This window comes from Notamacropus eugenii, chromosome 5 (genome assembly GCF_028372415.1).
Source record: "Notamacropus eugenii isolate mMacEug1 chromosome 5, mMacEug1.pri_v2, whole genome shotgun sequence".
In the NCBI taxonomy this organism is placed as follows: Eukaryota; Metazoa; Chordata; class Mammalia; order Diprotodontia; family Macropodidae; genus Notamacropus; species Notamacropus eugenii.
This window is the reverse complement of record NC_092876.1, coordinates 11,706,390-11,734,362: the sequence shown is the minus strand read 5'-3', so window position 1 is coordinate 11,734,362 and position 27,973 is coordinate 11,706,390. Positions and strand designations below refer to the sequence as shown.

Genomic DNA, 27,973 nt, shown 5'->3' with positions numbered 1-27,973 from the left:
AGAACAAAAATTGTTCACAGAGACCTGTTTCCTAAGGTAAGTTAGGAGCTAGAGAGTGCTCAGCAGCCACAGAGGAGGTCAGCTCCCCTGGCTCCGATGAACTCTGACCTCAGGGGACTATTGCAATTGGCAGATTGGATGAAGAGTCTGTATTCTATTAAAAAATACGTGCTGTCTTCAGAGCCATGTGTTCAGTGACACTGGGAGATGAGCAGTGATTGGGTATGATGGCTGCCCTCCTGGAGCTGATGGATGAGAGGGAGGATGAGTGACAGACAGGTTCCAGACTCACTGTGATGGCGATGTCCAGCTCCAGGTGAAAGGTTTTCCTGCTGGGCAGAGGGATGAGGGGTCCTGGAAGGCCTCTTCGAGGACAGGGTATTATTGGAGCTGGTCACCAACAGACTGGCAAGAGTGGAAGGGGGAGAGAGGAAAGGCCACAGGGTCAAGAACCTGTGCTGGGTTTCACCTGTCTTCCATTGTCTGGCCTTGAATATCTGCTGAGCTCTGGCTAAATCATAGTAGATTTACAGACAGGAGAGACCTTCCAGGTCATCTAGCTTAATCCCTACATTTTGCCAGTTAGGCAGCTTCCTTCCTTCCTCCTTCCTCCCAGCTTTCAAGGACTTACCCAAGGTCATTGCAACTAGTGAGTGTCAGACTCAGAATGTGATCCCTGGTCTTTCAGACTTTCCACTTTCCACCACCTAACTGCTTGAGAGTGCTAGTCTTCAGTTTTGTCATTTATAAAATGGGTGGGTGGGTTGAATTAGATCAGGGGTTCATAATCTTTTTTTTGTGTCATGACAGTCTGGTGAAGCTGATGAACCTCTTCTCAGAATAATCTTTTTCAAATGTATTTTTCTTAAATCCTAGAAAGTATCATAATATTTTCTTTTCAATAAAGTTGACATTTCCTTACATAACTGCCCTGTTCCCCTGAAATCCACACCTTGAAAAGGTTTATCAGTTGTAACAGTTGAAAGGAGGGGTGGGTCAAAGTCTTGGATGGGAGAGGTCTGGTTTCCTTAAAAGGCAGCGCTGCAGAGATTCCTCATAGTGGGTCAGCACGTCTTGCCCCAAGGAAACTCACAGACGAAGATCTTCTAAGAGGATTTCATCCTACTCTTCTCCTGACGGTAAGTCATTTCCTATTCTCATTATTCTTTTCTAACTTTAAAAAAAAATGTACTCTTATAATCATATAACAGATATAGTGTGTTGGTATTGGCATTGAAAAGAAGAAAGTTCCTTTAACAGCTTTTCTTAGCTCCTTTGTACTCACAACATCCCCAATCACACGTCGATAATTGAGTTAAATACTTTTCAAACTCACCATTTCCTAGAAAGTCGTTTACCTTATTACCTCTGGCATTTTCATACTAATCATAGTAGTTTATGTAGTACCTAGTCCATGTGCCAGGCTTTTTCTGTATCTTGAAAGTTGCTTAAGTCTGGTTTGAGTAAGATTTTAAAATGTTTTCTCTGTGTATTTTCAATTTCTTGGTTCATATTCCATGCCAATCAGAAAAAGTACCTGTAGAGGAGATAGTATTTTGTTCAATTGCATTCCCACAAGATCTGAATATTACAGGGAATATTACATCTGAGTATTACAGGTTTTCAGAAGCCAGGAAGTGTGATAAGCCTTTCACTACTATGTGTTTCTCTCCACAGCTGTGGGAGAAAGGTGCAAATATTTATTATTTCCTTGTACATATCAAGTCTGCTTAAATTCTTCTAATTTACTACAATAACATTTTCAACTCAACCAATTATTGATTTATAATTACTATGTGCAGTACTTAAATCTCAATTTTTTTTAAGAAGGGTCCATTTTTTTCTCTACTTGATGTTCCGAATTTCATGGTGACACTTCAACTCCCCAGTAGTGCTTTACTTTTTGGAATTACCCAAAGAGCCAAATCAGGTTCTTTAATTTTTTTCTAAATTACTAATTCTTCAGCCTGACTGTTGAAACCAGAGCAAAGAGATGATCCTTTCTCAATGAAATAATTCCTGTGAATTTTGTGAAACTTATGTTGTAGTCTTATATTGACTGGGAAAGGAAGATCTACACTAACTATCAAAGGGCCTTGCTTAAAAATTTCTAAACCTTGTCTGTTTCAGTGGGACAAAAAAATCTTTTTCTGATACCTATATGTTTAGTCTTTATTCTCCTGAATTTTGTTTTACATTTTAGCCCAAAGTTATATTGCAGAAAACCATCCTCCACCTGTACATGGCCCTACCCTAGACTACCACTCAGTTCCATGTAGATCTCTTGCAGGTGGCCCAGGTCCCTGGTGTTAGCCACTTTAGCACAAAGTTTTATTACATAAAACCAACCAATTTCTATACTGGCATTCCATTTTTAGTCTCTTAGTAGTTACAAAACACAGTTCATAATAGATTCTTTTTTATTAATTTATTTGTTTTTAGTTTTCTACAATTACTTCTATAAGTCTTATATGTTCTTCCCATCATTCCCTGAGATAGCATGCAATCTTATATGGATTCTCACATACATTCTTATTAAAGACATTTTCAGATTAGTCATGTTTCGTAGAAGAATTAAAATGAATGAGTGAAACCATGAGTAAAACCAAACCAGAACAAAACATAACACAAGAGAAAATATTCTGCTTCCTTCTGCATTCCAATTCCACAGTTTTTTGTCTGGATATGGATGGCATTTTGTCTCAAGAGCCCTTTGGGAATGTTTTAGATTTTTGCAGCTAGGTGGTGCAGTGGATAGAGCACCAGTGCAAGAGTCAAGAGGACCTGAGTTCAAATCTCACCTCAGATACTTGACATTCACTAGCTGTGTGACCTTGGGCAAGACACTTAACCGCAATTGCCACATCCTGGGTCATCTCCAGTCATCCTGGATGAATATCAGGTCCCTGGAGTCAGATGGCTCTGGAGGAGAAGTGAGGATGGTGACCTGCACAGCCGTCCCTCACTCAAAACAAAGTTAAGTGCAAGTCATGTCATCATTTCTCTGATGGTGTGGTCTTCTTTGGCAACAAAGGACAAACACAAAGGTCCTTGAAGTTCTGTGAAGGGCTAAGTCTATCAGAAAAATTCCTTGTCCATTGTGGTTGCTGTTGTGTGCAGTGTTTTCATGGTTCTGTTCCTTTCACTCAGTGTTAATTCATATAAGTACTTCCGGGCCTCTTTGAAGTCTTCCTGTTCATCATGTCTCACAGCAGAATAGTATTCCATTGCATTCATATACCACAACTTATTCAGTCATTTCCCAACTGATGGGCATCCCCTCGATTTCCAATTCTTGGCCACCACAAAGAGTTGCTCTACATACTTTTGTACATGTGTACATTTCCCACTTTTATAATCTCTTGGGGACACAGTCCCAGAAGTGGTATTGCTGGGTCAAAGGGTATGCACGTTTCTGTAGCCCTTTGGGCATAGTTCCAAACTGCTCTGCAGAATGGTTGGATCAGGTCACAGCTCCACCAACAATGAATTAGTGTTACAAATCTCCCACATCTTCTCCCACATTTATAACCTTCCTGTTCTGTCATCTTAGCCAACCTCATAGGCGTGATGTAGTACCTCAGAAATGCTTTGATTTGCATCTCTCTAATCAATAGTGATTTAGAGCATTTTTTTCATATGACTATAGATATCTTTAATTTCTTCCTCTGAAAACTGCCTGTTCCCGTTCTTTGACCATTTATCAATTGGGGAATGACTTGCATTCTTATAAATTTGACTCAGTTCTCTATGTATTTTAGAAATGAGACCTTTATCAGAGACACTAGTTGTAAAAACTCTTTCCCAGTTTTCTGCTTCCCTCCTAATCTTGGTTGCATTGGGTTTGTTTGTGCAAAAACTCATACCAGTTTCTTAAAGGACTTTTGGGCAGTTAGAGTTGGTTACTATCACATAGCTGTATCAGTGGTTGGCAAATAGAGCCACAAAAAAACTCACTCAGCACAACAAGTTCCTCATTGTAGGTAGCTCAGATTTCAGTAAGCAGGATGACTTTGGAGAAGAAATCATCTGTCTTCTTATCAAAATTAAGCTCTTTGATGCTGGAACAGTAGGTATCTAGCTATTTCTTGAAGGAATCCACTTGGCAATGACCAAGGACCCAGCTATGGAAGAGGAATGACATAGATATTCGGACCATACAGAATCTCTGCTCCTCCTCTCACTACTTACAATAAATTACGATTACTCCCTTCTTGGTTATTCCCTCTAAATGAAACACTGAGCAGTTTCCTCAAAGGCACTTCCATTTTGTGGTCTGTGAGTGATCCGGATCCTTCATGGCCTTTTTCTTCTACAAATATTTGATAGTTTCCAAAACTGCAGGTTTTCATGTTAGGAATTTTATGTTTGTCTCTCATCAAAAGAGGAACCAATTTCCTAATGGTTATAAATGAATTGAAATCCTTATGGCACTAATTTAACTTTGAATTCAGTCAAGTGAAATCTGTCCCTTATTTGAAAACTCAGTTTCAGTAAAGGCCATTAACTCCCAAGATTTCAAATTTCAGGGCCCAACGTCATCAGTATAATTTATGTTTGACAGTGATTTGAATTAGAAAGATCCTTTCATTTGTAGTATAATAATTTCTTGATTTAAAGTTTCGATTTCAATTAAAACACAGTTTAACTACGTATAACGTTAACAGGAGGGTTAACACTACTTAAAAGTATCTGATGGAGATTGAACTTTTCTGAAGACTTTATAGTGTAAGTTTTTCTCTATTTCTTCCCAAATCACTGCAAAACTAAGTCTATTTGTTGAGATCTAGGGATACTGGGACCTCAGAATTCAAGAACATATTATACAGGTCCTACCTGAAATGAAATGGACTAAACCTTTCTTTCAGATAGAGATAAGGTTTATCCAAACAACCTTCAGGATGGAAGAGATTTTAAGAATCTACCTTTTTGGCCAGACTCTTAATGAATCTGAGAAATTGAATGGAGACAAGATGGACCTTTGAAACAGAAGTTAGGCGTGACCAATTAGTCTGGGAACAGAGAAGGCATCTGGATGGAATTAAGGAGTGGTGGTCCAGGGTGGGGCCAGGTGCAGATCATGAGGGCCACAATGAAAGGATTATTAACTGGAAGGGCCTGGTCTTAAAATAAAGTACAAAGAAGCATGTCTACTTGCTTTCCTTTTCAGGATAATTTTAAGTAATTTCTGCAGTCAAGCTTGATACATGTGCAAGGCTAATTGGATGACCAATGAATTTGCCCCACCCAGGGAGGTCCTTTCAAATGCAAGACACTTTGTCTAGGGAGTCAGTGGGACAGGAGATATCTCTAGCGAGTACCAACTGTGAGAGTAGAGAGCCAGTTACAGAAGAAGAAATGAGACTTTGAGAAGGAATTGATCTTCATCCCTGCAGAGAATGGAAGAGCATCTCTTTAGTCCTCCCACAACTGGCAGTTGTATACTGCAGTGAAGAAATTTTCCATTAGGAGACGCAGGTATCTAAGGCATCACATCACTGGAGAGCTTTGGCCATCTCTGTTAGTAGAGATACCACTTCGAGGGGAACAGTATGATGATACCACAGGAAAAAAAAGGATATCAGGGACCTGTAATGATGAAGGTACTAGTTTCTTTAGTCATATATGTTAACTATATATTCTCTTCTCCACAAGTTTATTTTTCAGTCGACTCTTCCTTTTGTTTTTGTATATATTTTGGGCATCTGTGCCCCCAATTTATAAGAGAAGCTTTTGTAGCTACTTTCCCCACAATGTTGTCTAAGCAAATCTCTTTGCTTTGAACTCCTTTTGGCCACAGGCTGAACACGAAAGTGTGTGGTCCCTCTTATGGTGTTATATTAAGGTTTTTTCAGATCGTGAAATTTTTTTAAAGTTAATTTTCTTCATCCCTTATAAAATATTGCATTCCAATATCTTCCCTTCTTTTTAGTAGTTGCAGTGAAGTCTTATGTGAATCTCACTGTGATTTCTTTCTATTTGAACTCTTTCGAGTTGCTTGCAGTGTGTGTGTGTGTGTGTGTGTGTGTGTGTGTGTGTGTGTGTGTGTGTGTGTGTGCTTGATCTGGAAGCTTTGGATTTTGACTATGACATTTCTGGGTATTTTCAATTTGGTGTTTAGAAAGATGACTCATGCCTTTGTCCTATTTTCACATTGCCTTCTGTTTCTTAATAGAAAATTGGAAATTGAAGCTGAAACTGTTTCATCTTCAGCAAATAATTTCTGCTTTTAAAAGTTTGAGAGGTAACAGTGGGGTGGGAAAGAGAAACAGAGAGAATCATACAATCACATACAGAGAGAAAACAGAGCCCCTGTAGACAGCTTCTGTTTTACTCTCTCAAACTCCCTCCTTTTTCTGTTTCAGGTCATCCTGTGATCAGTGGAGGGTGAGAAGACAGGAGACATGGCTATACCTCAGGTACTGTCCTAATTTCTGGGTCTACTTGGTATCTTCCAGGGTACTTCCAATGTGTGATTGAAATGGGCACTGTGGGGCAGAGGGCTGAGGATGGAGATGTAGTGCCTGGAGATGTCAAATAGAACCGTGAATGGATGGGCTGGTCAGGAGGAGAGGGTTTGTGGCTCCATGCATGTGGACATTGATGAGATTGAAGGGTTGAGGAGGGGGAGTCCATCTTACTAATCGACCCCTATTAAGGGTCTCTGTGAGCTTCTTTGTTTTGCAGCAAGTTACCTGCAGTGCCAAGAGTCATTCTTACCCATATTTTCCAAGGTGAGAGGGAGGTCCCAGGTAAATGTGATACCTGACTTGATATGAGGGTGGTTTGGTAAAAAGCAGAGAATGTTTAGAGTCAGGTGGTCAGTGGGTGGCAGAGTGAGAACCAGGGTAAGAACCTGAGAAGATGAAGGGTTTCAGACTGATGGTGGAAAGAGCATCCAGAGCTAACCAGTCAACCAGGGACAAAGGGTTGAGCCCAATGAGTTGTGTGTAACAAGTCTCTTGTTATTCTGGGCAGGCCTCACATCAGCATCGGTTTTGGAATCTCAGACGAAGAGATGGAAGCAGTGAAAAATCGAAGGAACCATGTTTCCAAAGCCCTGCTGAACCGCCTTGCGGACATTTATGTCAAAAAGGTATGGGGCCATGGAGGCCCTAGTGTGGGCAGAAGCCAGGAGCATCTGGATGCTCTGCAGAATTTTCTCTGAAGTGGATGCTTGGGAGTTCCTAACTCTTTATTGGACTCAATTCCAACCTTTCCTTCCTTCCATTTTTTTGCTCTATTCATGTCTGACCTACCATCTTTCCAGGGTATGGACCCTGGTTTCTTCTCTTCTGGTACCTTATAGGTTCTCCTCTTCCCCTGTATTAAAGCATTGATCTTTTTCTCCTTCTTTGAATGGGAATTCCATCACACTATCTTATTTTTTTAATCCCAGGATGTGAATCCTCACCCTCTTCCTTCTCTTAGAGTATAACGTCCTCTCTACCTTTACCAAATGTGGAGCCTACCTACCATTCCTCTCCTCTGATGGAATATTTCCCTCTCTCATCTCCCTTCTCAGGTATGAACCCTGCTATGCTACTTTCACCTCTCTCTCTACTGCACCTAGGTCCCTGTGGTTTCTGTGCTGGTCTCTGGTGGGGGCCTGAGAGCTGCCATAGCCTCCCTTGGTGTCCTTAGTGAGCTGAGCCATGTGGGACTTCTGGACGTCGTCACATATATTGCAGGAGTGTCTGGCTCCACCTGGTAAGAACCTGTCAGTATGTATGCTCTCTTTGGTGGGGACGATCCACAGCTCCACTGGGAAGAAGGCTCTGTGCTTCACAAAGTCCCTCTCCAGAAGTCCCCAGCCATCTCCTGATCACACTTGCTCCATGCATAATGTTGAGCCTACCACCCGACTGATATTGAAAGAGTCACCTTGAGGACACAGTGAATGACAAAGAACTTGGTGAAACTGTAAAGGGTATGAGAGGAAGAATGGGTATGAAGATGACAAATCAGAGTTATACTCTAAAGCACTTTGGAGAATAACTTGCTGTATAAATGGAGCACTGGACTGATGGTCAGTGGGTTTCCAGAGTGAAGGGCCATCCAGTCCTTTTTGAACTTCTAAGTACTTGGAAACCATAATAGAAGGGATGAAGGAAGGAAGCATTTTTGGAGCACCTATTGTGTGCCAGGCAGTAGGCTAAAAAATTTTACAAATGCTATTTCATTGGATCCTCACAGCAACCCTGGGAGGTGGGTACTATTATTACTATTTCATAATTGAAGAAAACAAGGCAGGCAGAGGTGAAGTCACTTTCCTAGGGTCCCATGGCCATTCACTATCTGAGGTTATATTGGAACTGGGGTCTTCTTGACTCCAGGGCTGCTGTTATGTGGACTAGGGTGCCCCTTGGGGGTCTAATTGCTTTGTATTTGTTCAGATCTTTCACCTGCCAACTAGCCAGAAGCTTTTCTCTTCCTTAGGTGCATGTCCTCCCTGTACAACAAGAGTGATGGGTGGAAAGACCTGAAGAAGGCAGAAAGTGAGTTCAGGAGGCGGCTGCAGGACCCTAGGGATTTCTCTGTGGCTCTGAAGAAGCTCATTGAGGCTGCAGAGAGGGATGACTATTCCCTCACTGACTTCTGGTCCTATGCGATTGTCGACTACCTGACAAATGAAGTAAGGTCTCCTTTGGAACCCAGGGGAGCTGGGAGCAGGGAGATGTTTCTTCTCAGGGTGAAGTTGTTCCTATTCTATCCTCCTGTTTGGGTGGCTGCCCCAGCCCACACTTCCAGCTTGCAAGGCAATCAACTAGCATTTGTTAAGCGTAGTATCTTTCAGATACTATGATGAGTGCTAGGGTTCTTTTGGGTGACCTCATGTTAACTTATTAGTGGTGAGGCTGGGAGGGTCCCTTCAAGCCTGTGCTTATTCAAACGTGCCCTTGTTTTAGAGTCAGGAGACCTGAGTTCAAATCCTGTCTCTGCTACTGATTCTTATGACCCTGGGCAAATGTCTTCTCCTCTCTGGACTTATTTCTTTCTTGAAAAATGACAAGGCTGGAGTAGCAATAATGATCTAAGGTCCTTTCCAGCTAGAAACTCTCTGAATTGGTAACCTCTTGGCACCTCCTACCTACATGCTGGACACATCTCCGTGAATTCTTTTCCATTTCTCTGCTTTCAAATCTCTTCCTTTTAACCCTGTTAGCTTCTGGAGTCTCACCTGTCCCGGGTCAGAGAAGAATCAAGGATGGGGACTGTACCATATCCCATATTTGCTACCATCGACCATGACGTCAAGTTTTGTGGAACAAGTGAGTATGACCCTGGCATCTTCCCTGGAGGAGACTTAGGGTGGAGTGGCAAGATATCTGTCCAGAAGATCTATTTTGGGCAGTGATGTCAGGGGGTCTATAGCCAAGGTCACTCAGCTCCCTAGGAATATCTCAATAACCCATGGAACTGAGGCCTGTTTGAGGAAAAGTTTACTGAATCTTCCCAGAAGTTCATTTGGAGGGGTTCTTACTGACTGACCAGTCCAACCTGTACTAGAAGAAGAACCCCCACTTCACCATTCCTACCCAGTGGATGCATTCCCCTGATTGACATGTAAAGCCCCTTACCACTTGGCTCCCTTGATAGTTTGCCAGTCTTCTCATGCTTCTCTCCACATCCTCTACAATCCAGCAATGCTAACCTATTTGCTCCTTCTTGAACAAGATGTTGCATCTTTCTGCTCCATGCTCCTAGCTGTCCTTTGTTACTTGAAAACTCTCCTTAGTCTCTACAGCCTCGTTTCTCTGATTTTCTTCATTCAGTTCAATCCCCACCTTTAAATGACTACCTTCCTCAGCACCCCTTACCCTAACAAAGACAGTACCTTTCCCTCTGATATCATCTTCCATTCATTCTGTTTGTATCTAATTACTTTTGTATTGTTTCCACTGCTGGGGACATCATTAGGAGGACCTTGCTATAGTACGCATGAAAGGTAACGATTCTGAATTAGGGTGGTGGCTTTGTCAGTGGAGGGAAGGGGGCCCATAGTAGAGATGTTGTAAAAATAGAAATGAAAGGAATTGCAAAGAGAGCTGAGTTCATGTTGGATATATGAGTCATACATTGGATATGTGAGGTGAATGGGAATGAAGAATTGAGGATGGTAGTTAAGGCTGAATGAGTGGAAGGATGATGGTGTACTTGACATAGGAAAGTATATAAAATGGGAGGGTTTCTGGAGAATGATGAGTTTTGTTTTAGACCTGTTGAGTTTGAGATACCCGTGGAATGTCCAGTTTGAAATTTCTATAAGTCATTTGGTGGTGGAGAACTCCAGCTCAGGAGAGAGATTATGGTTAGATGTAGGGTTCTTGGAATCAGCCATGTAGAGGTAATAGTTGTACCCATGGGAATTGATAAGATTATTAAGCAAAATGGTATAGTGGTAAACAAGAAGAAGGCTTAGGACAGAGTGATGTGAACACTCATGATGGACATGCCCATTTTCCTGATAATCCACCAAGGACTGGACGGTAATGGCTAGATGGGTAGGATGAGATGAATCAGTATCAGAAAAACCAGCAGAGAAGAGACTATCTGAGAGGTGATGGAAGTCAACCGTGTCAAAGGTCCTCATTGAGACATCTTTCTCATGGCTCAGCTTTCCCAACTTCTTCACCCTATCCTCATGTGACATGGACTCAAGTCCCTTTGCATCCTGGCTGCCCTTCTTTTGACTCTCTGCAGATTTTGCTGTGTTTCCTACACTGAGGTCTTGAGAACTGGACACTATGTTTCAGAGGAGGAATGAATTGAGACATGATACAGTGGGACTAATACTTTATTACTTGAAGGTATACTCATTGTGACTCAAGTAACATAAGCTTTGGGGGCTGCTACATCACAAGACTGATTCATGTGACCTTGTGGTCACCTAAAACACTCACCTCCTTGGTAGACAAACTGCTGTCCTACAAAGCATGCCTCCCACTCATCTGGTGCTTGCGAAGTTGCCTTTTGGATCTCTAGTATCAGATGTGGGATCTCTATTGAATTTTTTCTTCTTAGATTTAGCCCAATACTTTAGTAGATAGCCTGCTAAAAGTTTTTAGGGTCCTGACTTGGTTGTCTGTTGTGCTGCCTGGCTATGCATCTCAGGTTCATGTTATCTGCAGATTAGATGTTCAGGTCATCTCTGCCATTATTCAGGTAGTTGACAGAAATTTCAAAATAGCACAGGGAGAAGTAGAGCTCTTTGGGTGACTTCCCTGGAGACTTCACATTTAGCTAACATTCAATAAGAAACTTACCCGTTGATTGTGCCAAATTCATTACCTATATTGTCACCTAGCATACATATTTCCATCTTTATCCCAAGCATACTTTTTTTTGAGTGATTTGGTAAAGCCTTGGCGATCTTGCTTAAAACATTGCCATGATCTGCTGGTTTAATAAGCCTGTTCAAATGGATTGAGCATGCCTGTTCTTGGCAAAATGACACCTCCTTGCCCTCATTCTTTTCTTCTTCAGATTTGTTCCTATTGCTACCATTTTTATTATTATCATCCTTTTCCAGCTCTCCTCCTCCTTCAACCATCTCTTCATTAATCCATTTAGCATTTTCCCCAGAATCAAAGTTGAATTCTCTGTACTGTATATAGTTTACAGCTTATTCCTTGCAACTCCCCATCCCCTGTATAAAATAAATCCTTCTCTCCTGTATTCCTCCTCTCATTCTCTGCAGTCCTAAGAGATCAATAAGAGGGCCTCAGGAAGCCAATACAGCAGTATTTTAAGTACGAAAGAATTTGCTCCATCTGCATCAGGGAACATGAATTCATCAAGTTCCACAGGGAGTTCACTTACTATGTCCTTACCTATGTTGAATACCAATCCTCTGTTAGACATTTTCATTCTGCCTTTCATAGTGACAAAAGAAAGCAAATAAATGAGCATCTCTGCTTTCTCTTTTCAACTTTCATTATGCCATATAACCCTAACCAGTGCCCTACCACTTCTTGGTTTTTCCTCTTCCCCCAACATAAGTACTAACTTCCTTTTTTCATCTTTAGGTTCCCTTGCCAATATCTGCTCATTCTGAGCTTTGACACTCCTGATACTATTCTTACAGACTGTTCTATGACCTTGTATTCATCTTCTGTTGCTTGTCTCTGCTTCTTTCTGCCATCAATAGGTACATTGTTAAGTTGCTTGTGCATCGATGGTGGTCTCTTCCGATGGTTTTGATGATTCCTCCTCATTAAAATTGTTTCTTGTTAACTTCAGCATTACGTCTTTGACATTCCCCATGGCTCCTGGGCTCACTTCCCCCGTAGCATTTTAGTTTATGGATACTGCATATCGTTCCTTAGAGCCTTTGGAGATGTGCTTTCCACAAATCTAGTGTGCATATCAGAATATGACCAGGTTAGCTCTCCTCTATTACAAAGTCCAGGAGGGAGCAGTTGCTTTTTAAGAAGGATTCCATCATTTCTATATCAGCAACCATCCTTCCTGTTAGTGAGAATCTTTAACAGCATAGAATTTCCCCTTGTTCACTTTTCAATTTTTTGAAGGATGAAATGATCATTAATGTAATTCAAGAGTCTATGAGCTCCTCTGCTTCTGGCAGAGAGGAAACTCCAGCAGTGAACTACATTATCAAAGTCCCCCATCACCACAGTATCCTACCTTTGTGCCAGGTCAGTGATGTATTCCCTGAGCTCCTCGTCTATTTTCCCTTTCTGTCCAGGTGATCTGTAGTATACTCCCATGCCAACATTTCCACTTTTTCTGTCTCCATTGATTTTCATCCAGGTGCTCTCCACCATGTTTTCCTTCCTCCAGTTTTCTTGGATTCCCTCAGATGAACATATGCCAATATATAATGTTGTTCCCCCACTTTTTATTTGTCTTCCTTAAAACAATAAACATCCTATCTTTCTATAACTGTATTCCAGTCAGGAATCTCACCCTGCCGAGTTTTAGTAACACCTCCAACTTCAAATTTGACTTCTAGCATAGCTGTATGACCCTTGGCAAGTCACTTGATCTGATTTATTCATATGCAGTTGCCCCCAAATAAGTTACTAATGAGTTTTTCTTGGATTTTTGCCTCCTCTGACCTTATGGGTGTCTCAATTGCTGTTCTTCATTACAGATATTCTTTTGGGTATCTAAATTGGAGAAGTTATCTATACACACACACACACACACACATATATATCTATAGATTAATAGATAAGTAGATAACCAGGTTTCTCCATCTCGCATCCTATTCTTTTGAGAGCCTTTATGATTATATTTACATCTATTTTAGGTGTAAAACCACATGTTCTTTAGATTTTACTCAGTACATTTTATTCCCAGCCAGGAGACAGTCATTTGTATGTTGATGCATGGTCCAGAAGTCCAAATTTCATTCTCAGATATTAACTTTCTCACTTGTTCATTTCACAGATCAGTTTTCTGTTTGTATCTCTTGTCAACCTATGAATGGGGGAGAAAAAACTCCCTATGTACCCCTGTGGTCTTTAGTCACTCTCCATGCCCCAGAAAACTTTGAACTCTTTGGCTATGCTGGTTTAGATTTCATCTACCAATACTATGTGTTCTTGGATTACTGGAATTTGGTAGGACTATCCATTTTGGCAAATCTTGGTCAGTTTTCTCTAGTACAGCAGATACATGCTCTAAGAAGACAACTGACCTCTCCATGTTTATGAGGTCAGTGAATTGGTGTTTGAGTATATCTGAGTTGTGTTCATCCTTCTTTACTGAAGAGGACCATGCCATCAGAGAAATGATGACACGACTTGCATTTGACTTTATTTTGAGTGAAAGAGGGCTGTGCAGACCATCAGCCTCACTTCTCTTCCAGAGCCATCTGAATCCAGTGACCTGATATTCATCAGGATGACTGGAGATGGCCCAGGATTCCCTGGGTGACCTTGGGCCCTGTAGGCCAAAGTCTTTGCAGGTACTCACTTAGGGTGAGGCAAAACCCATTCAGTGAATTGGCCTGTTTAAGAAGTAGCCAGGGCATGGCCCCTTTAATGAGGTCAAGAAAAACAAAGGCATCAGGCTGGGAGGAGGTGAGGTACCCAGGTAGCATTCAACCAGCTGCATCTACTCACAGGATCCTGTTCCTCCTTTGTTGCCAAAGAAGACCATGCCATCAGAGAAATGATGACATGACTTGCACTTGAGTGCACTCTGAAACTGAGACCCCAATGGGCCACTGCAAGGGCTCCTGGACCCCCTTAGCTTTAGAGTGATTATGAATAGTTCCTGTTGCTGTTTCCCACCCAGCCTGATGTCTGTTTTTCTTGACCTCATTAAAAGGGCCATGCCCTGGCTACTTCTTAAACAAGCCCATAATGGGTGTTTCCTCACCCTAAGTGAGGACCTGCAAAGAGTTTGGCCTAAAGTCCCCAAGGTCTCCCAGTGCATCCTGGATCATCTCCAGTCATCCTCAGGAATATCAGGTCACTGGATTCAAATGGCTCTGGAGGAGAAATGAGGCTGATGACCTGCAGAGTATATCTCAGTGGGGAGGTATTGAATTGCTCTACTCTTTGGTATTTCCCCTTGACCATTACTAAATGATCTCACCTGATAGATACTCTGGATCTACCTTAATATTTTTCAAGGATATACAGCTGCTTCTTAACCAAGAACAAATTTAGCTCCACCCTCTTCTCAACTTTGCTTTTCTTGTTTCCAATGTGTAATGGCACCCCTTCCCTTCCTCATTTTGTGAAACTCTCCCAGTTTCTAACTTTCTTACATAGGTCATGTTTCCCCTCTGCTTCTTCACATCTTTCTTCTTCTTTAGATTTTCACATTGAAGTCCCACTTTCACTTTTAATAGAACTTCTTTCGCATTATCATATGGAAAATGAAGAAAAGTTATTTGAACCTCTTTATCTTGCATCATGTTTCAATCTGGGTACTATGGAAGATCGATAACGTGGAGAGTAACCAGAGGAGGACAACCAGATTGATGAAGGGTCTCAAATTCATTGCATATACGGATGACTGAGAGATCTGGTAATGTTTAGCCTGAAGAAGTGAAGAATTCGGGAGACATGAGAGCTCTCTTCAGATATGGTGATGGTTATTCTGTGGAGAAGTGGTTAGATACATTCTGCTTCATCTCAGATTTAAATGGGGGAATTGACAAAGAGGCTGATTTATCTGTGATGTCATGGAAAGTCTCCCATCATGTGAAGTATTGAAAAGTAAAGTTACTTCGCTCCTGCCAGGATGCATTCCTTGGTGGCCTCCTTTGTTGGCCTCCCTGTTGAGGTGGCATCTTCTTTGGTGCTGTCCCTGTTGAGTTGGTGACTTTCTTTTCCTTAGAGCTATTCCAGGAGATGCTGGATGGTCACTTGCCAGGAATAGGAGGGAATTAGGGGTAATTTGAGTGGATATTGTATTATCTGGCCAATGAGGTCCTTCCTAACTCTCACAGTTTGTTATGTTGTTATTCTTCTCTCTTGGGAAGGAGAGCAGCCTGCATTTAAACATAGAACATGGTCATGCGACTGTGGCAGAAATACAAACATCACATCGTCAGCGCTAGTCACTACAAAAACTTTCCTGTTCTTCATGGTTGTTGAGATCCTCAGACTCTTGTACGACATGACTTTTTGGTGTTTGCAGATTGGATCCTATGTACTGTGTTACGGGCTTGGTCTAGCTTCCTTGCCTGATTAGGTCTAGCAAGTTGGTGCTAGGGACTCACTAGGAAGTGACTTCTATAATGAATAGCTCTCTCCTAGAAAAATAGGTGATAGGAAACATGCATTGGGAGCATGTCTTAGTGTGAATGTGGGTAGATATAAAGCCCTAGGGTGGTGTGAGTCTATCCTTGGGAAAACCACAGATCATTATGTGAATTTTTTTGGGTGTGAATCTTATTCTGTTGTGACTCCTACCCTGGTATAAAACCTGCTCTCCAAAGCCACAGTTTTGTTTTCTTTGCAGATGCCTGGTTTGAATTCACTCCTGACTGGGCTGGCTACTCCACACTTGGCTCTTCAACTCTTGGTGCTTATGTCCATACCACTTATTGTGGGAGCGAGTGTGAGGGAGGGAAGCTCATCAATGAAAAACCTGAAAGGGATTTCTCTTACCTGCGAGGTAAAGACTGAACCTATCCTCCAACAAAGTCAGAGCCACAGGAGCCATGGGATTGTCCCTCATTCAATGTTACCCTCCCACCTTCTGGCATCCAATTAGAGCCCTGATTCTCAGATGTTCCTCACTGTTGAAAAAACCTCTTGAAAAGCCTCTGCAGAACTATGTGAGATTACTTCCTGATGTGAACCCCAACATGAAACTCTGTTACCTCCTCATGTAATTTGGGATGCCAGATGTGAGATACCCTTTACTTCAACATCCCTAGTGGTGACTTGGGAGTCTGGACTCTCTACAAATATGAAGGAGCAGTTGCAGGGACAATGGACAGAGGAATGTTCTTTTGGTACTTAGAGATAGATACAAAGAATCAAATGAGAACCAGCCTGTGATTCCTTTCTGCGATATTCTCCTCCTCTCCTCTACAGGATTGTGTGGCAGTGCTCTGGCTGACATGAATACTAATCTCACAACCATCTGGGGTAGGTATGAGAAACAGGTTTTCCTCAGGGTTCTGAGAAGGAGGGAAGGGGAACAAACTGGAATTTGGCACAGGATGGGACTTTTTCTTAAGCCCCAGTGAAAGAATCTCCATTCTCCTTGTAGATAACATCTGGAAATTTATCTCTTGTTCAGACACCCAGGAAAAAATGCCAATTAATGTTCCTGAAGGTAAGGACCTGAACTTGGGTTGGCCCTGGGTATGAAGGATCAGTTTTTTTTTTTCGAGGGAATCAGGTTAAGTGACTTGCCCAGCATCACACAGCTAGCAAGTGCCTTGAGGGCAGATTTGAAGTCAGGTCTTCCTGAGTGCAGGTCTGGTGCTCTATCCACTGTGCCATCTAGTTGCCCCAAGGATCAGATTTAAACAAGTCATATTGGGTGATTATGGCCAAATAAATACACTCATCTTGCTTGAAACTTTCATGAGCTGCGTTATGTGAACTGGGATCAGCACCTCTTAAACGATACCTGACAGCCCTACCTAGGTATTCAGTGGGAGCATTGCTCCCTATGTTCATTGTTTCCTCCCTTTGAGATTTGGCAGGTCAACTTGTGAAATGGTCTTAGGGAAACCCAGGCAACTCCCCTTGGTTTCTGGAGAACAAGAGAGAAAAAGGCACCATTGAATACTAAACATGAAGCATTTCCTAAATAACAAAGGAAAAGGAACCACAACGCTTACTCAGTAATAGTGAAACACAGGAATAATGGAAAAGTTAGTGTACCCATGGACCTAGATCACCCTTCCACTAATGCACACAGTGTCCCCAAGAGAAGAGAAAGAGAAGATACACACTGAAGTCATACAGTAAGTCGCATAGAGAAATCCATGTGCATGGGGCAACAGATCACTCTGGAATTGTTTTGAGAATTGTTGATCTCTTTGGTATTCACCATGTATCATTTGGCAAACTAACTCGTGTTTTAGCTAGTTGTTCTCCTCTAGAGCAAAGCCAGTTGGCTTCTCCTTTTGGGCCATCTTGGGCTACTGAATCAGGGTGAAGTTCTTTTTAGCATATAGCTGCCAGTGATAAGGCATTCACAAAGTGTTAGGCTCATTTAGGAAAATATAATATGCTCTTTTGGGGAAAAGCAGTTCCATTGATTCTGGAACCAGTGAAGCTAATCAGGTCTGTTCTCTATGAGCTATGAGAAGCTTTTCTCTTCTAACAGCTACTGACTTCAGCTGCCAAGCCCATCTGTCAGTCTTTCTCAGTCCCTTTCAGCTACTGTATCTTGTGTTATGGCAGGTGCTTCTCTCTGTGCCCTCTCTTCTCAGCCTCTGACTCCTTCTGTGCTTGGTTTCTCCTATCCTATTTTCTGTATCTTCTGATTTTCTCTATATAATTGATAATGCTTCAATTCAAGGCCTTTATATAAATGATGACACATTTCTATCTTATGATGTGAAACTAAAAAATTCCTATAGTTCTTATTTGACTGTTCCCTGCATTCTAAACAGGTATTGTATGGAAAATTTCCATTTTAATCTTCAAATTGTTTACACAATCATATGTATGATGAATTGACCATAATGCCCTGAAGTGTTCCCCCCAGGGCCTGTTGAAAAATTTCCATGACAGGCAGTTTTCTACCAACTCCACAATACATCTACATATCTCCTCAATCCTTTTTGGGAGGATTGAGTTTCTTTTCAAGTTCAATTGGTCATTATCTTTCACATGAATACTCTTTTTCTGCTCCCATAAGCAACTGAAAACATATCATAACAAAGGGAACACACTCTACATATACAACACTTAGAGTAGTTCCCGGTGAAGACATTGAACTTGGGTTTACTGTTGGGGCACTACTCTCTTGGAGAGCTAGAGATTCACAAGAGTTTATGAGTCTTACCCAATTGTTTCAAGACTCACAGTGACTGTGTCATTTAGGGGCCCATCGTGCCGGAAATGTTCATGAACTGGATTATGTGGAAAGATTCCATGTTTCTCAAATCATGCCTAATATCATGACACTTTGTGCTCAGTGGAAGCTGTACCCTTTAACTATGTTCCTCATTTCATCCCTTTAAGATTCAATGAATTTGTGAATAGTTTTAGGATAATGCAGTCAACCCACTTTGGTGTACAGACAAGAAATACCAAGGCAGACACTATTTGATGTTACTAGATAGGCTAACCCCCTTGCCTTTGAATTTGCACTGTCTGAAAACCTTGCTGGCTTTTAGGATTATGACCCTGGGTATGGTGTTCTAGGCAACTCTCTAGAATTTTAAATTGCTGAGAAACTGACATTCTCCATTGGTGGAGGGATTTTTCTTCTTCTGGGTATTCTTTACATCAATCAAATTACATATTTAGTCCTTATCCTTATATTTATTCTGTATATCATTATATATGCATTGGTGGTCTCTTTCAGGAGAATGTAAACTCTTTGACAATGAGAATTCCTTTAGTTTTTGTATTTATAACCCCAGTACCTAGCACATAATAGACTCTTCATACAAGTTTGCTTGCTTGTACAGTTGATTTCAAATACATGGTGACAGCCATTCTTCCCTTTTGATATATTTCTTACTATTTGAGGAAAGAAAAGAGAATTGGGCTGTGACATAGCATTTCACTCAGCCACCTTCACGATTAATAGTGTAATAACACCAACTATAATTATTACTCCTGCATTCATAGTACTTTAAGGTCTACAAATCACTCTAATCAATAGAACTTGGGAGAATCAATAATGCAAATGTCATCCCCCTCATTTTAGAGATGAAGAAACTGATGCAGATCAGAGAGGGAAGTGACATGACTTCTGTTACATAGTTAGGGAATGCCATAACTAGAATTCAATTTCAGTTCACGGTGTGTTTTCCACAAAATTTGCTACTATCTAGGATGACTCTAGAGAAAATATTGCTTACAGGATCATCAATTTAGGTGACCAAAGGATGTCATGGTTTTCAAATCTCTAAGGATCTTGGTGTTGTTACTGCTTCTGCGGATGGCTTAAGGGCTGGAATTATTGACTTCTACAAGCACCTTCAGTCTTGGACCAGTAGGCATCTACCTGTGCATAGAGAAAGTCTCTAGGCCTCCTACCTGAAGAGAGGATTTTCCACTTTTCAGCCACCATTACTTGGCCCCTGGGGTCTTGCAGAGTCAGAAAGAAGGAATATTATTTATATTGTGGCTTTTCTTATCAGGAGTTATGAAAGCCATCAAGGAGCAACTATTCAACTTGATTTCTAGCTTTGTAATAGATGGACACTGTTCCGGAGACAGCCTGAAAAATCTTCAGCATATAATGACAGGTAGGAAGGGATGGTGGTAGTTCCTGTAAATTGTTCAGTCCCATGGAGAGATCCTTTCCCTTGTGCAGAAACTCATAGAATCTGAAAACTAGAATGACCCTTAGACTCAATTTGCAGAAAGTACATGTGGGAATTCTTTTAGAACCAATGAGGAATTAGGGGCAGATTTGGGAGGCAAAACAGGATGTTCTGATTTCACATCTAGGCTTCTTGATACTGCATGATGAGGGCTTAATCTCATGTGTGGGGGTGTCCTTTACTTAGGCCTCATCTTTTATTAACCCTCAGGAAACTTTTGATGTGATGAATAAGACAAGACATCAACTTTTGGGCAGCTCTTAGTTTAAAAGGGATGACAATTTTCACTTCTAGGAGTCTCTGGTGTGAGCTTTAGACACAATCCTGCCCTTAGGGGATCCCCGTAGTCTGAAGGAAGAGCCATACTTGTGCCATGGAGACAGTCCAGGCCTGACAATGTAGACTTTACTTCAGAGGACCCCCAGATTAAAGGAAGAGATTTGACCCCTGACTGAGATAGAAAACTCAGGTATGACATTATGGGCCCAGAAGCAGAATAGGGAATAATTTTTCAGCTTTGTTTTCAAAACTCTTGAGAACTACCCAAACAGCCTCAGGTGCTATGTCCTCCAAAAACATTTGAGGAAATTTTCTGTGTGAAGATCGTTTGTGAGTCCCAAAGGGAGCTGGCCAAGGTATGACATGGCCAGTGAGGGCACATCAGGATGCATCTGATATCCAGAATGATGTTGTCACACTTTGCTTTCCACATTTCTTCTGCTGCCTTTTTCTAGACTAGTTGAATTCCTGGGCGAAAGGGTATGCATATATAGAGCCCTCAGAGTGGGCAGAGACTGATGCATTCCCTTTCCTTTCACAGGGAATAAACATTTTTCTGATGCTGCAACTTTGACTGAACAGATGATGAAGCAGTTGCATGTGGCCTCTCCAGATCAATGGATACAGTTCATTTTGGAGATACTGATAATTATCCTTCAGTTATTTTTGGACAAAGAGAGTGAGTCCAATTTTAAAATTTCCCTGCAGCTGCATCTCGGGGATAACACCTGTCCTCTGTCTAATGTTAGATGACCAATGTATTCCCTGGAGGCAATTGAGGACCGTAGGGAGTGAAATGCAAGAATCCCAAATTCTATGGAGTATCATACCTCAAAGACCATTTGAGAATGCCTCTTCCAAATCCCTTTTCTTCATGATGATGAAAGCAAAGCTCAGAGAAGGGCAGAGGTTGGTCCAAGGTACCATTCTTAAACTAGAATATTCCAGGATTGAGAGCTATAAGGATCTTAGACTTGAGCTAGGCCAACCCCCTCATTTTATGGGGAAACATACTGAAGTCCGATGATTATAAATAGCTTGGACAATGTCACATAGCTAGTAAGCATCAGATCCTGTCCTCCAACTCAGTTCTCAGGGTTCTACTTTCTTTGCTTTTTCTACACAACTTCTCTGGCTTTTTCATCCTTGCTTTTCCCAACACTGGAATTCTTTTATAAACATCTTCCGATACTGATTTCTCTTTCTCTAGGAAAAGCTTTCCTCAATTTTTTCCGGAAGACCATCGACTGTCTCTTAAAATGGAAGTGGGGAACAACAAATAGCATTCTGTATAAATATGGTAAGGGCTTTTTAGCATTTCATTATTTGAGTAGGAAGAAACTGGAGCAGTCACTTACCAAATCTAGATCTAGTCAGCTGTATAGCATCTTTGGCAAGTGATTGTCCCCCTGTATGACCTTTTCTGATAAGGATAATGTCCTAAGGCTGCTTATTCTATGTTGAGACAAGTATCTTTGTTATGCTGTGTCATATCAACATGCATTTATTTAGAAAGCACTTGCTCTATTCCGTACACTGTGCTAAGTACAGGAGATACAAAGAAATGTGAAGAAAGAAACCTACCCAGTCCTTGCCTTTCCGTTTTTTTTGCAGGCTATTGGTGAAAGCAACATATTAGGAACTATGTACAAACAAGAGAGAGACAGGATAAATTGGGGGAAGTCAAGAGAGGGAAGTCACTAATGTTAAGGGGGATAAAGAAAGACTTTTTCCAGAAAGTGAGATTTAGCTGAGACTTGAAGAAAAAGAGGGAAGACAGCAGGGAAGGCAGACATGAGGAGGAAGGGTGATACAAGCAAGGGGGACAAGCAATGAAATGCCCAGAAAAGAAGTCAGAAAGTAGAGAAAGTAAGCAGGGGTGGAAGTGTGAAGTAGATTTTGAAGGGGCATTCATAGAATGATTTCTTATTAGTGAGTGGAAGACTATGTGCCTGTGGTTGATGGCGGGTGAGGTCACAGCTAGACATCAGAATGAGTACACTCACTTCTCTGAAGTTTTGTTTCTTTCTAGGCTATTGCTAATGTGATCCTGATTGCAGAATGGGTTGGGTCAACTCCAGCTCTGAGATTCTATGATTTTGTGGGAGTTTTTGGTCTTTTTTTCTCCCAGGCAAGGCTGCGACCTCATTTCCTACAGACCAGAAATATGTATCGTTGATGGATTCTGTCTTGGCTACCCACTCTGCCTATCCTCTAGTCCTTCCTCCAATGAGGAACAGTGATATCATCCTCTCCTTTGACTTCAGTGAAGGGGATCCATTTGAGGTAACGGGAAGGTCATTTTCCCTTCCCAAAGACCCTAGTTGGGGAAATCAAGAAAGAAGGAGGCCTTTCTTTAGGATATGAGACTTGAATCCTAATCCCCATCTCATGGTATGTCCTTCATCCTGTCTTTTTCTCTCTCTGATTAGCCTCACTTTCCCTCTCCCAAAAGTGTACTTTTGGGAGGCAGCTTGAAATTCTCTAGAGATCCTTCATGCTTCAGAGCCCTCAGGTGGTAGCTACAATGTGCCTGTGTCCTCTCTCCTTAGACAATCAAGGCCACAGCAAAGTACTGCAAAGCCCACCATATCCCTTTCCCTTCAGTGGATGACCATAAACTGGACCAAGAAGCCAAGGCTCCCTCTGACTTCTACATCTTTGAAGAGTGGAATGCACCTGTGGTCATGTACTTCCCACTTTTCAATAAAGTGAATTGTGGCAGTGAAGGTATGTATTTGGGCTGCAGAGCCACTGAGGTGTCTTGCACTGGGTTGGTGGAGCTTGGTAAACAGCACTGGGGTACTGGGTTCTTAGGGTGTCCTGTCACCTAGAATTTTCACAGTGGGGATGCAAGCAGGAGCTTTGGTGAATGTTGTTTAACTGCTGGAAGAGAGGTGTTGGTGGCCTCCAGGTCACTCTAAGTTGTGATGCCTTCTTCTCTCTAGTCTTCTCCATATTATTCCTCCTTCAAATGGGATGATGTAGCAGCCAGTGTTACAGGGATTCAAGTATCAGCCATTTGGGTGGTTGTGGTGATGGAGGGATTTGAGAATAATATTGATCTCTCAGCAAGGTAATTTGGCTGAAGGCACTTGGGTTGAGATCAGCCTGACCCAGGGGATTTTCATCCTCCTGTAAACATGTGGCAAGTGTCAGGCTGACTTTTGAATTGATCCTGATTCCACAATAGCCAGAGGATGGTAATGGGATGTTGCCAACCCAAGCTTGGGCAGAGTAAAGAGCTGTGGTGGCCCCCTTCCCCACATTTGTATTTCTCAGTGGAAGCATGTTTTAGAAACATTCATGACTTTTCCATCTCTTTCCTGATTTAGCCAAGTGTTCCAAACTTCTCTGCCATTGGCAGCTAGGTTTTCACCAGGTCCCATTTTAGAGATTGGCCATCATCTTTAAGGACCAGTAGAATTTAGTGTGAGATGGGGTAAGGGACAGTCTGATAATGTTAGTGCTTTTTTCCTATTAGTTCCACACCTAAGAAGTAGCACAGTAGTGCCTGGTCTAGTTTCTTTGAGTCCCATTTGATCCTGGGCAAGGATGGGAAGAACTAGTACATTCACTATTATTTCACACTTCCTAAGGGAAATCAAGTCAACTAACTTGTATTAAGTGGGTACAGCAATGAGGTTTGTGGTCGACTAGACAGGGTGACTCATTTCAGGGGAAAGAAGAAAATGGGGACTAGGTCAGGAAGGTCCTGTCCCAGCTTTCATCACATTGGTTTCCCAGATTTGTCCATGGATCCCATCCTGCTCAGCAGGTTGGAATTAATATTCTGAGGTGCCCCTCATCCCCCTCAGCACTAGCCTGCAAGCCTTCTCCCCTTGTTTGGGGACTTGTTGATTTCACAGAAATAACTGGCAGCATCAGTTATGTTTTCTAATTTAGTGAACCTGATAAACTTTCATTGCCTAAACCAGTCCCCAGCACTGTCACCAGATAAAAGTCAGACTAGCCACAGTCCTAATGTGCTTTTCCGTTTACAGTGAGTTCTTCTGCATATCATCCTTGTAAGAAATTTCAGAGGCTATCTGTCTAAATATTCTGAAGTTGTAACTAATAACAATATTAGCAAATGTTCCATGGCTTTGTGGTATTAACACAGTGGGTTGCTATCTGTGGACTATCTCCCCTCTATGTTCAGTTGCAACATCTCTCCAAAACTTTCAGCTCTTTTTCCTCTTAGTACCTGCCCAGCCCAACTCCCTTCTCCCTGCTATATGCCACACCTCAGGTTTGCATCACACTAAATCAAACATCAATGGGACAAATTTATAACAGTAAAATTTCAAAGTTCCAAAGATGCCAGTTTTCATACTTTAAATATTTATAACTGAGGAGGATTTCTGAAGTCATATAGTTATGACTGAACAAATGTAGAAACCAAGACCCTGAGAGTTTAAATTACTTTCTTAAGGACAACCAGAATGTAAGTAGGAGAAGCCGGATCTGGATCCAGGTCTTGTGAGATTGTGAATCCAGTACCTTTTCCCACTATTTATTGCACGAATTTCTAATTTTCAGTCATTATTCTGACTTTTTTTTAAATTGCCCATGCTATTTCACCCATGAGGGCAATTCCAGTAGCCTTCTCAAAATTCACAGCAAGAACCCAACACCTATGATATTAAAGTTGAGAATTACTAGAAGCCTTCCACTTCTCTGTTAGTGATCTCATTTCGGAGGCATCGTCTCTTGACTTTCAGCTGCTGTTCCATGGACTCAGTCAACAGGGGACTGACACAGCTGTAGGGGTTGATATAAAAATGACTGAAATGGGGCTTTAATAACAATAACTAGCACTTATGTAGTGCTTTAAAGTGTGCAGACCATTTTATATATATTATCTCATTCAGTCTTCACAACAACCCTGTGAAGTTAGTGAAAAAACTTAAAAGTCAACATATATCCTTGCCAGGCAGTGTGTGAAGCAGGTGGGACAGAAAAAACACAAAAGACAGTTTCTGCTTACTAGGAGTTCAGAGTCTAGTGGGGGAGACATGTAAACAGCTATGTTTACAAGATAAATTGGAGATAATCAACAGAGGGAAACTGTGAGAACTAAGAGCAACCAGGAAAAGTTTGCTGTAGAAGTGAGGTTTTAACTGAGACTTGAAGCAAGCCAGGGAACCAAGGAGGCAGCGCTGAGAAGTGAGAGAATTCCAGGAATGGGATGCTTAGCTGAGGAAAATCACTGGAATTGGGAGATGCAGTGTCTTGTGTGAGGAACAGCAAAGAGGCCAGTGTGACTGAATGAAGAGCCTGTGTGTGTGTGTGTGTGTGTGTGTGTGTGTGTGTGTGTGTGTTTGTGTGGGAAGTGGAAGGTCATGAAGGGCTTTGAATGTCAGGCACAGAATTTTATATTTGATGCTATAGGTGGTAGTGAGCCACTGGATTATATTGAATGGGGTCAGAGCTCTGCTTTAGAAAAATCACTTAGGTGTCTGAATGAACCATGAATTGTCTTGGGGAGAGACTTGAGAGAGGCAGATCCACCTTTCGACAATTGCAGCAGTCCCGGTGTGTTGATGTGGGTCTGTACAAGAGGGGTGTTAGTGTTAGAAGAGAGAAAGGAGCATATTTGAGATATGACAAAAGGTGAATTTGATAGGCTTTGTCTACTACTGATTGCATGCAAGGGGATAAGAAATAGGGAAAAATCAAGGATGAATCCTAGGTTGTGATTGGAGGGATGGAGGTTACAATGGACAGTGACTGGAAAGTGAAGAAGAAGCAAGAGTTTAGGGGAAAGGATAAGTTCAGTTTGGACATGTTGATTTAAAGATGTGCAATAGATAGTTGGAGATAGAAGGCTGGAAGTCAGGGGAGAGGTTAGGGCTGAATGAGTATGTAAGAGAATCGTCAATATAGGGATATGGCAATCAAAGCCATGGAAAATCATCAAGTAAAATAGTCCAGAAGGAGAAAATAAGAGAGCTCAGCACAGAGCCCTGTGGGACATGGACAATTAGTAATCATGACCAGTCAGAAGATCCAGCAAAGGATACTGAGGATGAGCAGTCAGATGAGTAGGAGGAGAGCTAGGAGAGGGTAGTATCACAAAAACCTAAAGAATCGAGACCATCAGCAGAAGGGGGTGATTGATGGTATCAGAAGCTTCAGAGAAATCAAGGACCACAATTGAGAAAAGGACTTTAGATTAAGCAATTGACAGATTTTTAGTAACTTTGGAGAGAGCTAAGCAATGAAGGGACGGGGGAGATAGAAGAAGGAGAGAGATGAGAGAGAGAATGAGAGTGAGGGAGGCCTGGAAAAGTTGTAATGGCTCCTAAGACATAGCTAGTTCCATGTCAGAAAGCAAGAAGGATGGGGATGTTCAGGGAGGCCAGGTCTTTGGGGGTGGTTGAAGGAGTTAAGTATTTGTAAGTCATAAGATTTTGGGAGGGAGGTGTCTTCAATGTCATCAAATGTGTGGAGGGTAGGAAATATTAAGTTTTTTTTCTTGTGTGACTGGGGGCCTTTGGTTTGACTTTGGATGATGACGTGCTAAGAATAACAGACAATAGACTTCTGTACAGGTATGTGAAAGGAGAGTCCTTCTGAGGTCCTTTCCTGCTCTCAGATTCTGTGGCTGCCTGTTTTTATAGTTCCTTTCATGACAGGGGTCCAGTTATAACCCTCTTCAGAGTCCAGAAAGGGCTGCATGTTAACATTATGCTTTCTCTGTCTCTGTCATAGAGGGCATTAAGGGGAGAAATGAGATATATAAAACGATAAACCTCGGAAGATATTCTGACAAAGAAGTGTGTGAACTCCTGGACCTCTCGAAGGCAAATGTCAGAAAGAACAAGGATCGTATCCTCGAGAAGATTCATGAAGTGGCAGGGTTACCTCATGGGATATAGCCTCAGGAGCTTCTGCCCTGACATAGTACACATATATCAAGACTGACTTCAGTCACCTGGAATCAGCTGCCATTCCTTCTGCCCTTTGGGAGAGGCATCCTTTCACCTGCTCAGTTAAATGCTTCAAGTATCCAGCTTCTGTTTTAAGGCCCCCATTTTCCTTTGTACTCTTCATGCAAGTTACCCACTTTCTGTTACCCCTTTCCAGGTCGAATAAAATATTGCCTTGGCCCCCAAGAGTCTCTTCTTCTATCCTTCTGCTTTACTCATTGCTGTTTGGAGAAGGTTGGTGTTGGCAGGAGTAGTGCTGATCCAAGGGCCAGAAAATGTGAGTTTGAGTTCTGGATCAAACACTGGATATATGACCCTATGTCACTCAGGTGATTTCTCTGAGTTTCTGTTATTTCATCTGTAGAATGCTAATGTATGCCATGTCTAGTTCACACATTTGTTCAGTGATCTTGGACCAAGAATTGACTTCTTTCTCTGCATCCCCCCATTTTTTTTTTGTTTACTTGACTGGTTAGGCTTTTTGAAAAATAGTAACGGAGGTGAAATCGAGCTCAAAGGCTAATCAGGTTTTTGTGTGTGTGTGTGCCAAATTTCTCACTGAAATTTTCACTTCTCTTCTGTTTTCTGACTTTAATTATATTAGAAGTCTATTTCCCTTTCTCAATGACACTCACAAACAGACAACAAAAACCGGGCAAGAAACATACACATGCCATTCCTTTCATTCCTACAAAGAAAGGGAGAAGAATAGACCAGTATGATCTAACTCTCTTTAACTTGTGCCAGGGTCTTTACCTTCCTCTGTTCTTTTTCCCATTTGCTGAGGAGACAGGATATGACA

The 27,973-nt window shown here is 41.8% G+C and overlaps 1 protein-coding gene across 2 annotated transcripts; it reads left to right on the top strand.

Moving 5' to 3' along the window:
- On the top strand, nucleotides 1–27,346 carry LOC140503343 (cytosolic phospholipase A2 gamma-like). Of its 2 annotated transcripts, none has more exons than XM_072607225.1 (16): nucleotides 1–1,139; nucleotides 6,366–6,419; nucleotides 6,688–6,734; nucleotides 6,979–7,096; nucleotides 7,574–7,710; nucleotides 8,440–8,635; nucleotides 9,167–9,272; nucleotides 15,949–16,104; nucleotides 16,530–16,583; nucleotides 16,708–16,773; nucleotides 19,772–19,879; nucleotides 20,778–20,915; nucleotides 21,447–21,536; nucleotides 22,368–22,522; nucleotides 22,789–22,966; nucleotides 26,954–27,346. In XM_072607225.1, exons 2-16 carry the CDS (start codon nucleotides 6,405–6,407, stop codon nucleotides 27,118–27,120), a joined length of 1,731 nt encoding a protein of 576 aa, XP_072463326.1. In that variant the 5' UTR covers nucleotides 1–1,139; nucleotides 6,366–6,404; the 3' UTR covers nucleotides 27,121–27,346. The 2 variants fall into 2 exon arrangements, with proteins under 2 accessions (XP_072463326.1, XP_072463327.1); XM_072607226.1 differs by lacking the exon at nucleotides 1–1,139 and adding an exon at nucleotides 6,174–6,244.
- The last annotated feature ends 627 nt before the right edge of the window (nucleotides 27,347–27,973 follow it).

Coding starts and splice junctions, on each gene's coding strand:
- LOC140503343 (XM_072607225.1), top strand. Junction 9,273..15,948: donor CGTCAAGTTTTGTGGAACAA/GTGAGTATGACC, acceptor TTTTCTTTGCAG/ATGCCTGGTTTGAATTCACT. Junction 20,916..21,446: donor GTTATTTTTGGACAAAGAGA/GTGAGTCCAATT, acceptor CTCTTTCTCTAG/GAAAAGCTTTCCTCAATTTT.